This window comes from Arvicola amphibius, chromosome 9 (genome assembly GCF_903992535.2).
Source record: "Arvicola amphibius chromosome 9, mArvAmp1.2, whole genome shotgun sequence".
Classification (NCBI taxonomy): domain Eukaryota; kingdom Metazoa; phylum Chordata; class Mammalia; order Rodentia; family Cricetidae; genus Arvicola; species Arvicola amphibius.
The window spans coordinates 53,138,953-53,156,000 of NC_052055.2; the positions used below are offsets into that span (position 1 = coordinate 53,138,953).

Sequence of the window (17,048 nt, forward strand, 5' to 3'; positions counted from 1 at the left end):
GGCTTCCTTGTCTTGTTCCTATGTAGGAAAACTTAAGTGTTCTCCATTTAGTATAATGTAGGCTATGATCCTGCCATGTATCAGCTACTTCTGTTGATATTAATTCCTTCGACAATGGTATCCATCATGACTTCTCTGTCAATGATAGGTCGCCTATACATTTGTGTGTGCCATACATCTTAGGTGTATGTAAGCTCACACAAGGACAGATTTCATAGCGTGTGGCCTCATAGTTAAGTATTACATAGCTCTGTACCTAATCTGTGTTAAAGGTTTTCCACACCTACTGAGTGATTGTGATTATAATCCTTCATTCTATAAAATTATTGTATTATATCGATTGATTTGTCCATGTTGACCTCTTCTTGCATCCAATGAATAACATCCACTTTTTGTGATCTGCAAGCCTTCTACATGCTGCCAATTTACTAAGAATAATTCCCTTACGTTTATTGGAATTATTTTTGTGGCATTTTTTGTCTACCCTTAATATCTAGCAATCCTATTATAAATTGAACTGGGAAGCTTTCCTTCTGAATTTCTGGGATTGTCTGGGAAGAGATGACTACAATCCCTCTGAATAACTTGGTGTTATTGGCTCGTGTAGACATCTGCTCCAGAGTTGACTGCATCAGGTTTCTGACTCCTCATTCATGCCTTTCAGACTACCCTCTGATTCATTCTTGGTGGACAGTACGTTTCTAGAAACTTTTTCTGTTCCTTCTGGTTGTCCAATTCATTGCCTTGCTCTTGCCTGTAATATTCTCTTATAATAATTGTATTTCTATTGTATGTATTATGCTTCATTTTTAAATATAAAGTTTTGTTGATTTCCATCATTTTTGTCACCAAATGTTTGCCATTTTATCTTTTCTTTATCTTGCCGGTACCCTGCATTATTTCTATTTTTATATATTTATGTTAATTTTATACATCTAGTTTATACATTATTTGTTTTATTTCTGATGTGTTTTATCATGCCAAGTGTAGGATTCATTATTTTTTAGAGTTCCTTGATGTACAGAGTTAAGCTTCTTGGTGGAACTCTCTTTTGTTTTAATATGGGAGGTTAGGTTATAGACTTATTCCTCTAGCTCCCACCTTATCCCATATGCTTTGGTATGTTTGTTTCTATTTTCATCTGTCCTTAGATCTTTTTTTATTCTGTTTTTTCATTTTTTCGACAGTTGGTATTCTGAAGCATGTTGTTAAATTTCCATGTTTGTAAATTTCCCAGATTTCTTTCTTTCTTTCTTTCTTTCTTTCTTTCTTTCTTTCTTTCTCCTTCCTTCCTTCCTTCCTTTCTTTTTTGAGCTCAGAAATGGTATTTGCTGTGAGCAGCCCTTCAGGATCCTTATAATAACAAGGTGAAGTTTTGACTTACTCCACAGGTGCTTATTTGAAACACCCTACGTATGACACCAAAAGTCCCTCATGATAAATTTTTACTTCTACTTAATATAGCAGAAGGAAATGTACGATTTACCTTTACCAGGCTATTTCTCATATTTTTAGAGATATAAATTATGTCTTTTCTATTTGTGGGTTGAGAAATCTCTCTGGAATATTTTATATTCATTATATCAAAGTATGACTTGCCTCCAATAGAGCTCATGCAAAGGGAATAAGCATCTCCTGAGAAAGCTAATGTTCAGATTTTACACATTTCGCAATTGAAAGAGACTTTTATTCATTTGAGTTGTCAATTACTAAAAGTTGTTACGTATATATATCAAGCACCTTCCCTGGAGGCCGAGGAATCTTCACAGAAGAGGGAGCAGAGAGATCGTAAGAGCCAGCGTGGTAGCTAACTTCAAGGAAACACTGTTTTCTGGACACACTAGGGCACTTACAGATGTTCACTCAAAAATATTGTGACAGCATGCACACTCCAGCATAAGCTCAAGCCAGACAAAGTCCCAGCTTGGAGGAGTGGGATGAGTGATGATGGAATCTCACCTCTAGCTGAGGAGTTAGGACAGTTGGTAGCTGCTGAGAGAAGGACGGTCAGTTTTCGTTAATGATATGACTCCCAAGAGCAGGCCCTACTCCCAAGAGTAGTTAGGCTACATGGTATGTTTCGGTGGCTTCAAAAACTAAATACATGGAAGAAGAAAACTAGAAGAGCAGTAGGAAGGAAAGAAAGAAGGGATTTAAGGAAGGGGCTATGATTAAAATATATTGTATGAAATTCCAAAGGTATTAATAAAATATTAACTTAAAATTTGTTAGAGAGCAAAATGGTAACATGACTAAATATTCTGTGGTTTTATTCCATATCCATGTCCTTCTTGTTTCCCTTCCCCTGCTTCCTTTTCTCCTTCCCTTCCTCACTCCGTCCTTTCCTTCCATCCTTCCTTCCCTCCACCCTTCCCCATTCTTTCTTTTTTCTTAGACTTACTCATTTATTTCTGATTAAATTAGTTTCAAAACAATTGTGCCTTCTTTTATAAAGTCTCAAATGACATCCAAATGACAGCATAGCAGACGCCCAACTTTAGTCCGGACCGTTTTCTTTTAGACTAAGTCTCACCATGCACATCTTAAGACCGCTTTCAGTGTTAATATCAAAAACATCTTGCTCATTGCAGGACTGTTCTCTTTACCCTGACTTCCGTGGTGGTACTTGTCATCACAACCGACTGGATCAGCTGGGACAAACTGAACCGGGGATTTCTGCCCAGTGATGAGGTTTCCAGAGCGTTCCTTGCTTCTTTCATCTTGGTCTTTGACCTCCTTATCGTGATGCAGGTAAGTGTCTATATTTCCCCGTGTTCTCTGAAGCTGGCCTGTGCTTTATTCTTAGTGTAAGCATGGACTCTACACGTCTAGAGAAGAGCTCACTTTACAGTTGTGATTAATGGGCTTTTGCTAATCGCTTCATCAGCAATTTCACAAGGCCGAAAATATAACTGGGTGTTGTGGATGCAGGGATTCATTTTATGAATATTGTTAGGCTGGGCCTGGTAATGAAGCAACATTATTACTATTACCAGTTGGGGAAGATGTGGGAAGCAAAGTAAGACAAAAATGGAACCCCCCAAACTACCATTTTGTGAGCAGAGTACTCAAAGATGAAAATGACAGGAAACCAGCAAAGCCCAGAAGCACAATTGTCAAAGCAATGTAGGAGTTGTAGCCGTCAGAATGGGAGTGGTGTGAAAGTGTTTTTCTGGTTATGGAGATGATCCGTTTTCAGTATTCGCCAGAGGCTCTTCCATTTCATGTAAACAGTATTTCCACCCTGCTTAGCAATAGATATTTTTGTAAAACTTCATCACGCTAGTGAGTGTTACTGCTGATAGCAGCTGGGGTGAGCGCTTGGGATGTAGGAGTGTTCTTTTGAAAGAGACATTTGCTATTTCTTGATGCTTTATCTTGCTCATTAAATGTCTATCCATTTGCTAGACATTTTCTTATTGCTTTCATAAGGCGCTTTTGTTTCCCCTCCTGAGGCACTATAAGTCATGAGAACAATGGCTGCCATTGCCAAAGGGAAAGGAGACTCCATTGTGTTTTGAATTTATGGGAGATTTTGCAGGATAGCAGATTGGATTTTTGTTTCTAGAGGCAAAGAGGGGCCTTTATGAGAGCGATTCTGTGCTGTTGAAAGGCTGAACAATAGTGTTTTGTTTTGTTACATATCCTGGGCATTGGCTTCAGTGGCACTTACAGTATATCACTGTTTCTAATGGGCTGTATTTTAAAATACTTTATAGTTCAGAACAATCTGAAGTCATAAGCTTGAAAACTTTTATCTATTCTAGAAACAGATGTTTCTTTTTTCATTTTCTGCAAGATACTTTAGCATCGTGGAGAAATCCTTGGGCATGAGGTTAGGCATCATTGGCAGGGTCCTGGTCTGCCTCTCATTTGCTGTAGGACTTCTTCAACATAGCTCCAAATTGAGTTTGTAGTAAATATGCAACAGTATATCACACATTACCTGTATCCAATTCATTGTATCTTATTTTGCTTCCCAACTAACATTCTTTATAATGTTAAAGTCTCACTCTGGTTAAATGGCCCACTGGTTCCTCTCTGACCCCATTTTAGAGAGTCACAGGTAGTAGCAGCCAAATAGATAACTTATCTCCTTTGATTTGTTCAGATTTATGTGCTAGAGAATACTCCTTATTCAACTGATATCTCAGCATCTCCCCTATTCCCTGATTATGCAAATTTTAAGTATTCCTCAAAATAAGTCAACTAAAGTCAAAGACTTCAAGTGGAAAAAGACAATATTAAAATTGATGTGAATTACAGGTTCATTCAAAAGATTTTCAGTAAAAACAAACAGAAGAAAGGAAAGGTAGTCCGGATTTGCATTCACAGAGACAGCAGGGTTGGAACGGAAGAGGCATTCTAGATCTATTTAAAAGCATAAAAACGTAGAGTCAGTACAATGCTGATGTGTTCAGAATATCCAGAGGCCAGCTGACAAGGTGAAAAGTCTATGCTGAAGACTGACTCAGTCTCAACTATGTTGGCTGCAAGTAACACGAAGCCTGCCCTGTGCAGTTTCATCAGAGGAGGAGGGTATTTCTGCACTATAGGGACATCCTGAACTACTCAAGAAGAAAGATACAGTTGTCTTTTGAAAGTGGAGAGTAAAGTTAACAGGAAACTCAGATCTAGCCTTTATTCCCCCCCCCCCCGTCTTTGTTCACTCTTGCTTTCTGTTTTCCTCCAACAGCAAAGCAGCATCCTTCAATTTTCAGTTTATAACGAAGTGAAGGATCATTGCTGGCACCTTTGAGAGTGACAGCTCCAGTTCCTGTGCTTTTTGCTGATTCTCTAGGGACTGTCCAGCACTAATCCCTGAATGACTGGCTCAGTGTGGGAAACTGAAGCCAAGGATAGAGATGCAGTCTGAAAGAGGAAATTGGGTCCTGAAAACTCAAATTGTTGGGTGTTTAGTAAAAGGAAGAGGCACTGAGATGGGTGTCTAGAAGCAGAAGGTTTAGCCCCTTTGCTTCATTCTCCAGCTCTGTATGTTAGCAAGGTTGACAAATGCATCCAATGGGGCTGTGCTGTGCTGATATACGCCTTTAATCCCAGCACTTGGGAGGCCAGCTAATACTGATACAGGCTCCAAAGCTACATAGAGAAACCCGGTCTTGAAAAACCGAGAGAGAGAGAGAGAGAGAGAGAGAGAGAGAGAGAGAGAGAGAGAGAGAGAGAGAGAGAGAGAGAGAGAGAGAGGGAGAGCTTCTTCCTCTTCTTCCCTTCTACCATATGCCTTGTGTAACTGCATTTCACAGTCTTCCAAAAAGAAATGTTGCCTAGCAGCCACAAACATTATCAGCAGCTCTTCATGGTCCCCACATCCCCAAATGAAATTCATAACCAGGCACCATTCACTGCATGGGGCTGAGGCTGGTTGTGTTTCCTGGTCCATCCCACTTAAAGCAGAAGGTTAGCTGCTTTGTTCTTCATCCCAGGGTGCTTATTCCCTGGATGTCCAGGAGCCTCTTTCTCCTGGACAGATTGCGATTGCCCTGCTCTGCTGTGTACTGAAGATGATTATAGTCCCCCTTTCTGGAAGGCATATTATCACTTCCTCCATGGCCCTTTTGCCACACTACAGACAAGAATGTTCCTCTTTCTTCAGTCTTGTCTTCCTTATTCTCCCTACTGCAATGTACAGTAATAGCCCATAATACTTGCTTGATGAGGATGGGCAAGTGGAAATTCAAGCCTCAGTCTTGTGCCAGCTGTGTTCCTCTGTGGGCACCACACAGATGTTGTGGACCCAGCACACCTGGGAAGGGAGTGAACTCAGGAAAAGTTCTCAGAATGCATATGTGCTTAAGGAATTTGAAAACCCAGCATAGAAATGTACTGACAAGTTCATGGTCAACCAAACTGTGAGCCAAATTATGCCGTGGCCGTGTTTCAGATGAAAGAAAAATGGAAAAGTAGTAAAATCAGGGGAAATTGAAGGGGCGCTTTCATTAAGAGCTCCAGCCTTTTAGAACATTTAAATGATTGAAAAGCAATTTACATTGGGCTTTTCTAATGGCAGGAGATTGCCACTTGCACTACAGAAAAGTAGTGTTGCATTTGAATCAAAAATTAAATATAGAAGTAGACTTTTCTTCCCAGTACCTCGGGTTGAAGCCAAGGCTAGTACCTGATAAGCTTGATTTCTACTCCGAGCTCTCCTCAGCCCTAGGATTTTGATACTATTTCTATAAACATCTTATTTTCTTTTTTAAAAATTTGTATAACAAGCATGTGTCTTTTAGAGGAATCATAATTATTCATGAAATAGGATTTCTGCATTCATTTTTAAATATTTGTTTCATATTTTCTGTAGTTTTGATAAAGTCATCAGAAATAAGACAAAACAGATTCCAGAGAAATGACACATAACTCATAAGATCAATATGTTATGGAACACAAGTAAATTGTAAAGAAAATATATGTCATAGGGAAAATTTATCCCACATTCTATCTAGTGATGCCATTTGATTTTAATGACTTCTCTTATTTCATTGACTAAGTATTTGGTTTGCAGTCTGCACCAACCACTCTTTTTCTGATAGGACATAAAGAGTTAAAATAGACTGTGTAATAAACAAATACAAAATTTCAAAGGAATTCACAAAAAGCAGATGAATATGGACAGGAATAGATGGAGTGGTATTTCAAGGAACTGATGAGAGCAGAGGGTGGAGAGTCTGAAACAGGGAACTAACCGCAGGACCACTTTTATCCAGGGCAGCAGCATTGCCATCCAGACACGATCTGCTCTGTTCAGGTAGGAACACAATCAATTCATTCCTAGTGTGTATCTGGGGAAAGAAGACAGGAAATGGGATGCAGATATCCCAAGGATGCAGTCAGAAGAACCCCTGGGTACATAGCATGCATGGTTTATGGTTTAACAGAAGACATGGGAGTGGAGGAATTTTAAGGAAGATTGCCATTATTTAGAATTCTTCAGGCAGAAAGGGCTCATCAGTACTATTTTTGCTTTCCAAATCCTTCCCTGCCCCTCTTTCAGGCATTCCTGCATAAGACTTGAAGGCGGGGAGGAGAAGAACACGTCTTCATAAAATAAGGAACATTCTGTGCTTTTTTTTCTACTAGATAGTAAATGGAAGGGAGGGTGCAGGGGAAAGGAAGCAGGAAGAAGGAAAGACGAGGGAGTGTGAGGAACCAAAAAGTAGGGGATGAGGAGTGTAATTCTCTATCTAGTTATATGGGAAGCAGCGACGGGCAGAGTTGGGAAGTGGTAGGAACCATGGGGACTGATGGAATGTGGCTGTTCTTCACTTCCACCTCTTCTTCAACGCTCATAGATGCTCTGCCTTACTGGACTATAGAGAATTGGTAATAAAGTATAGTATAAAGATGATTAAATTGTCTAACTAGACTGATATAACCCAGTAGCAACTAATCAACAGGTACACAGGAAGCAGAGAGAACCATGGGAAGATGTAGGGGCATATTGTGCTTATGCAGCTTGGATGCTATTGGAACCCCAAGCTAATGTTGCTTCGTTAGACAGCTACCATCTGGATAGTAGAACATGATGATTACAAGTATGGGCACTGAAATCTGGCTTCTATGATTGTGATCCTGACCCAGATCTTTCATAGCTGTGTGATTTTAATATTGGGTACTTATTTAAGCTGTGATAATTATGGTGTCTACTTATACAGCTAGTTGCGGCTCAATAGTATATAGAATTCTGCTTCAGTCTCAATTGGTGCTCAGAAGGGTTAGCTGTACAGTGAGGGAATGCTCTTGCCTCCTGAGATGCTTCAAATCTGCTGCAGACTAAAGTTGCATCTCTGACAGGACTGACAGAATCTGTGATGCATTTGGACTTCATCCTAAGGATAACGATGAGCCAATTCAAGTTCTAAACAATAAGTGCTTAAAAACTGATTATTCGAAGAAAGTTTTCCTTATAAGTTAAGAATGCTTTAGAATGATCAATACTTAAAGAAGGCAGTCAAGTCACTGACTGGGCTGGTAGCTCAGTGGTAGGGTTCTTGTCTAGCATGTGTAGGGCTCCGGGGTTCATGTCCAGTACCATACACCAACAATAAAACCTCAACACTTTTGGAAAGGGGGGACAGGTTTGTATGGCAACATGTGATCTTTTATATATGGCTTGTTAACGGTCTCACTAGTATAGCAGCGGTAGAAATACATGGAAAACATCCACTCATTAGAAAGAGAAATACCAGGACTCCTTTAAGCAAGGTTGGAAGGAGAGTTACCCAGGATGACTCTGACAGCGTTAGTAGCTGTGGTGGTTCCCTCATCATTTGGTGAACTCTTGAAAGTGAAAGTCACGTCTGATTTATATCTATGTTTTTCTCTTTGTGTCAGACCCCAATAACATCATAGATACTACATCAAAATGTTTGTTAAACTTTAAAATTTTAAGCAATAGGTCAGAGTAATGGCAGAACATTTGGCTAAAGCCAAAAGATGGGGTAAAATTAATGGTACTAGGAAAAATGTCAGAATTGGAATTTAGGTTCATGGACCTGTGATGCCAGTAGGTAGAGAGGAGAAGGGGAATCTGGGTGAAAGAATGGGACACTTGAGTTAGACAGGAGCAGCAAGCCTTGGGGGTCTATTACACAACACGGTGGCTATAGTTAAGAATGTACTGTATGCTCCAAAATTGCTGACAAGAGTAGGTTTAGGAATGATACATATATAAGGTGATGAATGAATTTATGAGCTTGACTTAAATCATTGCACAATATATACAAACACTGTAATGTTATAATGCACCCTATAAGTATATATAATTGTTGTGTGACAAATAAAATAAAATGATATTTTAAGAAAGAGACAAAGAAAGACTGAAAGTTTATGATAGAGACATTTCTATAGTGCCATACAGATTATTTACCTGTACCTATCACGTTATATGCATATATCACTTAGGTTTATGTGCACTAAGGCATTGAGAAGCCATGTAGAGGAGAGCCTGTTCAAAAGAAGAAAGTTCAAAGAATTAGACTTGGTAAATCCTCATATGGTTGACACATCTTTTTAATGCTCCCTTTTGTAATATATTTATATGCTTGTCTACCTTTGTAACAGGTATTTCCTAAAAGGCTCAAGCTCTTTGAGAAAAGGAAATTGTTCAGCCAGTTGTTTTATCCTTGCATGGTTCATCTTTAATTCATTGTTTTTTGTCATAGCTATTTTGCTGAATGGAAGAATCAATAACAGAGTGAAAATATCATGATTTCAGAAAAGCCAAATGGTGTGTGATATTTCAGGAGGTAAACTGTCTGTGAACTGTGCAAGGACAAACCAAGAGTAGTGTTATCTGAGATCATTTGCACTGAAGTGTCATCTAAAGTGATTAGATATCTAAATAAAATACGAATAATTTATACCATCAAGTCTTTAAAAAAACCCTTTGGTCAGAAACCTCTTGAGGATCTGTGACATTACCTCAGAAGCAATTTTTAATGCACTGAAGACTAATTATGAAAATTAGATTCTACAAATATTCTCTTACGTAACTGATTTGAAATATGTATTCTCTTATGTGTGGTTCTGAGAAGCAAGTTGACAGTTAAAAATATACACTGCGACATTTAATAGACTTTATTTTAAATCATACTTTAGCAGAGCACACCTCCTTAGTTCCCAATACACAAAGTGGGCTCACTCATTTCTCTTTTTTTGATAGCTTTTTTTTTGTATTATTAAAAATTTCCACCTCCTCCCCGCCTCCCATTTACCTCCCCGTCCCTCCTCCACTTCCCCTTCCTCTCCTGTCCGAAGAGCAGTAAGGGTTCCCTGCCCTTAGGGAAGTCCAAGTTCCTCCCCCCTTCCATCCAGGTCTAGGAAGGTGGGGCTCACTCATTTCATAATGTAGACCAGAGCAGCAAACCTAAGTCTATTTTTATTAAATAGCCATGCTGCTTTGATAAATTGAAATGTATTTTCAGAATAAATATTTCCAGCTGGTTTTGCTTATGGGAAAATTGCAAAGAACGGTGTCAGTGTCTGTCTCCTTGACTTCATGTGCTCTTTGGCTTCCAGAATGCTTTCTATAACTTCTTCCTGGTGTTTTGAACTCTTTTCCACACATGCTGTCCATCAGCACCTTTTCTGTTGAAGGATTGTCTGAAGTAAAGGGCACACACCTGTATTAACATCTGGATTCACAGTAATGCCTTCCCTGCTCATGGTACACAGCTATGATGTTGAATTGTAACTTTGTTTGATGCTACTACTTCACTTTTGCCACAAAACAGCCGGTCCACTGAGGAGAGAGACAATTCAAGAGGAGTTGTAGAAGGGAGCCCTATTCCGAGTAGCTCCAGCAATTGGTCTCCAAGTAGTAGAACTAGCCACAGAAAGTTATGTCTGCACAGTATGAAAGGGGTCTGTCCCAGTAGGCAGTGTGCAAGAGATGCCATGGAGATGTCTCTACAAGGCTGTAGTGTAGGTAACATCTAACAGAAGTTAGTAGGAAAACTAGAAGACTCATCCTTATGAGGTGTCCTGGCTAGAGTCCAATGAGCAAAAGAAACTCAGCTGAGGAAATGGCTCTGTCACATTGCCTGTTGCATACCTGTGTGGCGTTTTCTTGATTGGTAGCTGGTAGAGGGACCCATACTGATTCAGTGCTACTCCTGGTCAGGTGGTCTTGGTTACAAAGGAAGGCTGAGCAAGCCGGAAAAGCATGACCTTAAGTTCCTGTGTGGCTTTCTCCAGTGATGGACTGACCTGGGATATGAATGTGAAATTAACCCTTTCTTCCCCCATGGCAGTTTTTGTCAGTGCTTTATTACAGCAGTAGGAGGCAAACTAGGATGCTAGGATGTGAATAGGGAGCATATAGGACTGTGTTATGAGTACACAGTAGTAAGAGTGTCACGTTGAGATTAGAATGGATAGTCTGTTTGGTATATACTATTGGGCAGCTTGTAAATGGGCATTCAGTTCTATGAGGGATCCTTGTGAGCAGGGAAGATCATTCAATTCCTTATGGATAATGTAGGAGGCAATGAACTTTTAAGAATATAAGATTTGACAAAGAATGTGGAAAAGAAAGATACTCAAGTCTTACCTCAATACAAAATGCTTCAGTCCCTGAGGTGTTTTCTCAAAGAGAACTAGATGATGACTTAGCAACTGGAAACATATGGATTCTATGCAGTTGCAAATGAACAGTGGTTTTGCCACAGCCATGTGGAGGCAGCAAGCTACTGATGCTTTCAGTTTTGTATTTCCTTGAAAGATGTGTTCTTTCCTATAATTCGAGTCTGTCTGGTCATCACCCTGAGAGGAGAGTAGCATGGTGCGGTCTTTCCATGTAGCAGCTGCCACTTATCATGTACCAGTAGTACATGATTTTAGATGCACCCTACTGATTCCATCCTGCATTACTGAGGGAAGGTTCCTGCCTCATAGTATGGCTGCACTTCAGGTCAGAATTGAACATTAGAGGTGAGCCCTAAGAGCCGACATCTATCTCAAATATTATCTCCGAGACTGGATGGTCTAGTTCTTTGTTAGTACCATTATTGGACCGTGCCAGGGATATGGAATATTTCTGTGAGCTCCTATAATCAATTTGAAGATATACGAATGAAGTCAAAGAACAGATTACAGTGGATTTTGTATACCATGAGGAATCATGCAGTAGTTCAACAACACTCTGAAATTTTTGGTATTCATTTTAAACCCATGCCTTAGATTTTTAGGGAGATCTATTTTTAGACAAAGTTCGGAGCAGAGGGAACATTTAGGATCCTTTTCTCACATCCTGATTTTTACAGCCATAGCAGTCTAGGGATAGTCTTGAACTCACCTGAGATCATGAACAGTCAGTGGATCCTGACAATGACCTGGATCTCACATGTGGTTTCGAAATATGGTGCCATTTTCACTGGAGCTGAACATGAGGAGAATTCCAGTGGAATGTGCCCAGCTACAGGTTCAGCGTCTAGTATGCTTAAATATGGGTCCAATACCAGCACACCATAGGGAAGACCCTTCACAGCGTAAGTGACAGTCAAGATTTTAGAAAAGTAGAGGCACAGCAAGGGGGCACACTGAAGGTAAGCTAAGATGAAGGGAGACAGCAGAATAGAAAGGAAAGGAAAGGCTGGCATTCAACAGATGTTTAATATGTGCTGATATCTTCTTGGATGCTTAGATGAACTATATTTAAGCATGCCAAAACCTTATTTATCAATGGCTACTATTATTTATAATTTTGTCAGCAAGAATATTTTTATCTCATACAGATAAGAATCTGGAATGAGTGAAATGGTGATGAGCATAAAACCAGCTTTCTTAGACTCCAGAATCCATACATGTTTGGAACCTTGAACTGTTAGGAATACCAGCTTTCTTGACTCCAGAATCCATACATGTTTGGAACCTTGTACTGTTAGGAATAGCAGCTTTCTTGACTCCAGAATCCATACATGTTTGGAACCTTGTACTGTTAGGAATAGCAGCTTTCTTGACTCCAGAATCCATACATGTTTGGAACCTTGTACTGTTAGGAATAGCAGATTAAACCATGGACACAGCAAAGCACCTAACACATGACTGGAGTTATGGGGACACTGTGACATCAGAATCCAGTAGGGCTCTATTTCTTAGTGACCATGGAGTTCTGTTAAGTCACTTCATTTTTAAGGATTTATTTTCTTTTATATAAGATTCCAATTTTTTTCCTGATACCTATTTTATGATTCTTATGATAGTTAACTTAAAAATACTTGAAGTATGGTTTTTGTACACATAAAAATTATACATCACAGGGATCAGATTGGTCTGTGTAGCAAGCTCTAGTCCAGACATGGCTACATAGCAAGACCCTGTCACAGGAGCCTAAAAAAGAAATTATACAACATCAATGGAAGAAAATTTATCCTTCATAGTTAGTCTCTCAATTACAATGCCTGATACAATTTCTCTAAGGAAGATTGGAATGCCATTAAGAATGACAATGGTAGAGTCTGAGACATGAGGTTGCATAGTCATAACTTGCAAGTTGAGGTTTACACTTGGGTGGTTTTTCCACTTTTCCTTGGTCCTAGAATCACCAGACTATGTACAAAATTGTTGTTTCTAATTAACATATCTTAGAAGTTTCATGTTCAGTAGTGCCCAGTGGTGCCTGGAATCTAATAATTTCCACTCCCATAAGACTTCCTTGCCATCATTGCCGCGTGTACTTTCTGGTTGTTGCTTACAGTTACAGGCTCTTAGCTTCTCCACCTTCTCTAGTGGCACCAGAGTCACTGGCGAGTAGTGTAGGATTATTCAGGAAGTATAAGTTTTCACTGAACCTCATCACCATTTCTCTGTATCACTGTTCTTGGGTATCACTAATAAGTGAGTAGTGCACTCCTGCTGGGTATCAGGGATGTGTATTTGCATTTTTCTATAGTTTTGATGAAAATGCATTTGATCGATATTCCTTTGAAATGGTATTGAGTGAGATGCTTGTCATGTATTTCATCTTGGTTTAATTTCAGTTTCTTAGTATATTTATTTTTCAAGTTGAATAAGGTATAGATAGAGTATGGCAATAGCTTAGAACAAAGTTTTATAGCACAATACCTCAATACACAAATACATGTGTTTATGGAACAATAGGAAGTTGTTGTCTTCTCCTGGTCCTTCTATATGGATGCTAAGGAGAATTTTTGTTTTAATAGAAAGTTATAGATGTGGTAGCAGAGGCATCTCCAGGACCTAAGGTGATTCCTTTGTAGAGGAGGGCAGTCGACCAGGAGACTGGATGTTGTGGGAAGGAGAAAGAAGATGGGAAAATGGCAGCTACCTCAGCTAGCAGATATGGAGCAAGGGGCTGTCAGAAAAGCTCCACTTTATCACGTGCAGGGCTGTCCCACAAAACTTCAGCAAATGAAGACACACGCATGTGTGTATATGTATGTGCTTGTGTGTGTGAATGTGTATGTATATATGTATATGTACATGGTTTATCTTCGGTATCTATTGCTGTGGTACCATGACCAAAAGCAATTTGGAGGAGGGAAGGCTTTATGTAATCTTCCAACTCTCAGGTCCCACTTTATCACTAAAGGAAGTCAGAGCAGGAACTTGGAGGCAGGAGCTGAAGCAGAGACCCTGGAGGAATACTGTTTGCCAGTTTGCCCTTCTGGCTTGCTCAGCCTGCTTTCTTGGACAACTCAGGACCACCTCCCCAGAGGTAGTGCCGACACACCCCAATGGGATTGGTCCTTCCATATGAATAATTAATCAAGCCAGTGTCTCACAGGCTTGCTTATAGTCCAATCTCATAAAGGCATTTCGTCAAGTAAGAGTTCCCGTACCCAAATATGGCATTCAGTCAGCACATGGGTATAATGGCACACATGTACATTCTTCCACTGTTCTGTTGTTTCCACCAGCCTCATCTTTCCTTTTAGATTCCTATTTGCAGATGAGTGTAGAAGACTGACTGAGGGTGCATTTACTGTCTTAGGATTCTTCTCCACTCAATACCGGCTATCTTGCCTTCTTAGGTTTCCATGTGGAATCATCTCTTTTTTCCCCCCGATTAAAAACAAATTGTAAGTCACTCTTTCTTTTCAAACCTTTTATCAAGTTCACCAACTCTTTGTCCCTTCATTTTCTTGTTCCCGTCATTCTTCAGGAAGTTCCATCCGCTGTGGCTGGCTTCCTTTCCTATGTGTTTCCTGGTCTTTTTCAAGTCCTGATGCCTCTGTTGAATTCTAGATCTGAATGCATGATTGCCACGCAGAAATATTCACCTAGATATCTCCTGCATAACTCCTGTTTATCATGTCTAAATGGAGAATTTTTGTCACCAAATCCTCCTGCTGTCACTCGCCAAGCCACTGAACACACACCAACCTTGTTGGTGACTGAGATACCACATTCACATTCATTTTTGAGTAATCATCATCCATGTTCTTGCTGGGCATCTCTTGTTTCTTTCTCCCTCAGATCCTTGTAACCTATGCCTCAGCTCAGACTCTCATTTGTCTCTCACTCACATTCATACAGTGTTCGTGTGTGCAAGTGCAAGTGCATATACACATAAGTATGCATGTGGGCATTGAATGATGGAGGAGCTGTCAGGTGTCTTCCTGAATCATTCTCAGCCTTAAGTTGTGAGACAATATCTCTCATTTAAACCACAAGTCACTGATTAAAATAGACTAGCTGCCCAGCAAGCCCCAGGAATCCTCCTTTCTCCACTTCCCCATTGTTGGATTACAGGTGCCTGCTACAATGTCCAGCTTTCTCTCCCTCCCTCCCTCCCTCCCTCCCTCCCTCCCTCCCTCCCTCCTTCCTTCCCTCCCTCCCCCCTCTGTGTCTTTCCCAATTTCTTCCAAAGTAACTGTATTAATATAAAAATCTGATTCTCAAAATTCTTTAAATATAATGAAAAATGATGCTGAGTGAATTAAAGTTCCAAAGGTCTCAAGACTGGTTCAGTCACAATCTATAATGCTCCAATAAATTACAGAGTAACACCCAGCTGCTCTCAAATGACAAATTGCTGAACATTACCAATCTTATTAGTTTGTGTTGTGTCTCACTTAAAGTTTCAAGATTAATGGTAAAAGCATCTTTATATTCACAACATCCTCGGTAATAAAAATTAAAAATTGTGTTTTATTTGATGAGGAGAGGAAGAAAGTTTATGGGCTTTAATAATGAAAATAGGAGACCATGTAACAGGGACTCTCATAAAATTCCAATTTAAACCAGAAAACTCTCTTTCCATAATGTCCTGGGTAGAGGGAGTGACAGAATGAGATATAACCAGGTCATAATTGGGTAGAAGAAAATGGCTCGGAAATTCATGTCTGAGGAGCCACTATGGGAAGCTGACATTAACTGGCCTGGTCTCCTGGAACCCTTGCTACACTATGGTCAGTAGTGATGATCTGCTTTCTGTTGGAACTTTAGAATTTGTGACACATACTCCATCTACTTTCTGAAATTGACTCAGAAGTGAATGGAACATACTTGAAAATTTGTTAATTAAAAAAACACTATAGCCTTTTGGTACCCCCCTCACTGTTTCTGCTTGAAGTCTCAAAGGTTTCTGCCTCCCTCCCTCCATCTGTCAGCAAGAGTAAATCCAGTTTAAACATTTTGTTTTAAGAAAAATTTTCCTGTGTATAAATACATTGGAACTTGTTCAAGTCCCTCCTAAAGAGTAAATTGTCAGCACTGAATCTAAGGGAAGAAAGACATGTAAATATATTTAAGGCTTTTTTGAGACACGTTTTACAACTTCTGGAAAAGAAATTGCAAATGTGGTTAAGACACAGCATAAGCCTGTTTGACACAGTAACACACATGCATAGTATAGCATCAGGTCCTTCAAGGTTGTAAGAGAACTAGTGACTAGATATACCTGGCGTGGTGGGTACTCTTGCCTCCATTTCCCAAATACCCACATCCTCATTGCAGGTACCCACGTACATGTTAAGTATCCATGGAGAAAGAAATCAAGGAATTTCTTGGAAAGAATTGCCAAGGAATTGGTTGGTATTTTGCTGAATTGAAGGCTGGGAGACTTAGCATTGATCCAGGGTGATGGAGGAGTGTCTATGTGTTACTTTCATTATTAATAAAGAAACTGCCTTGGCCCTTTAAGAGACAGAAAATTAGATAGGCGGAGTAGACAGAACAGAATTGTGGGAAAGAGAGGGGAGACACTTCAGGCAGTCGCCATAGTGAGTCGCCATGCTTCTCCTCTCCGAGATGGATGCAGGTTAAGATCTCTCCTGTGCTACACAGCTTACTAAATATGGGTTAAAGCAAGATATGAGAATCAACCAATAAAAAGCTACAGATAACGGGCCAGGCAGTATTTAAATGAATACAGTTTCCATGTAATTATTTTGGGTAAAGCTAGCCGCGTGGTGGGACGCAGCCACACCGCTCCTTTCTACACCAGGGGGCTCAATGTTATCGACTCTATAAAAGAATAAGCAGAAGGCAGAGATATACAAAACAGAGGCTGTGTGAGAAGCCCTGGCCTTGGAGATGAAGCCCCAATGACGGTCTAAAGAACA

At 39.9% G+C, this 17,048-nt stretch overlaps 1 protein-coding gene across 2 annotated transcripts in view; it reads left to right on the forward strand.

Annotated features, from left to right (window-relative positions):
• Tmem117 (transmembrane protein 117) overlaps positions 1 to 17,048 on the forward strand; it is a 429,197-nt gene that overhangs the window by 353,111 nt on the left and 59,038 nt on the right. For both annotated transcript variants that reach the window (XM_038343079.1, XM_038343080.1), the window contains one exon: positions 2,592 to 2,751. In XM_038343079.1, the coding sequence (XP_038199007.1) occupies positions 2,592 to 2,751 (160 nt within the window). The remainder of the gene's footprint in view (positions 1 to 2,591; positions 2,752 to 17,048) is intronic.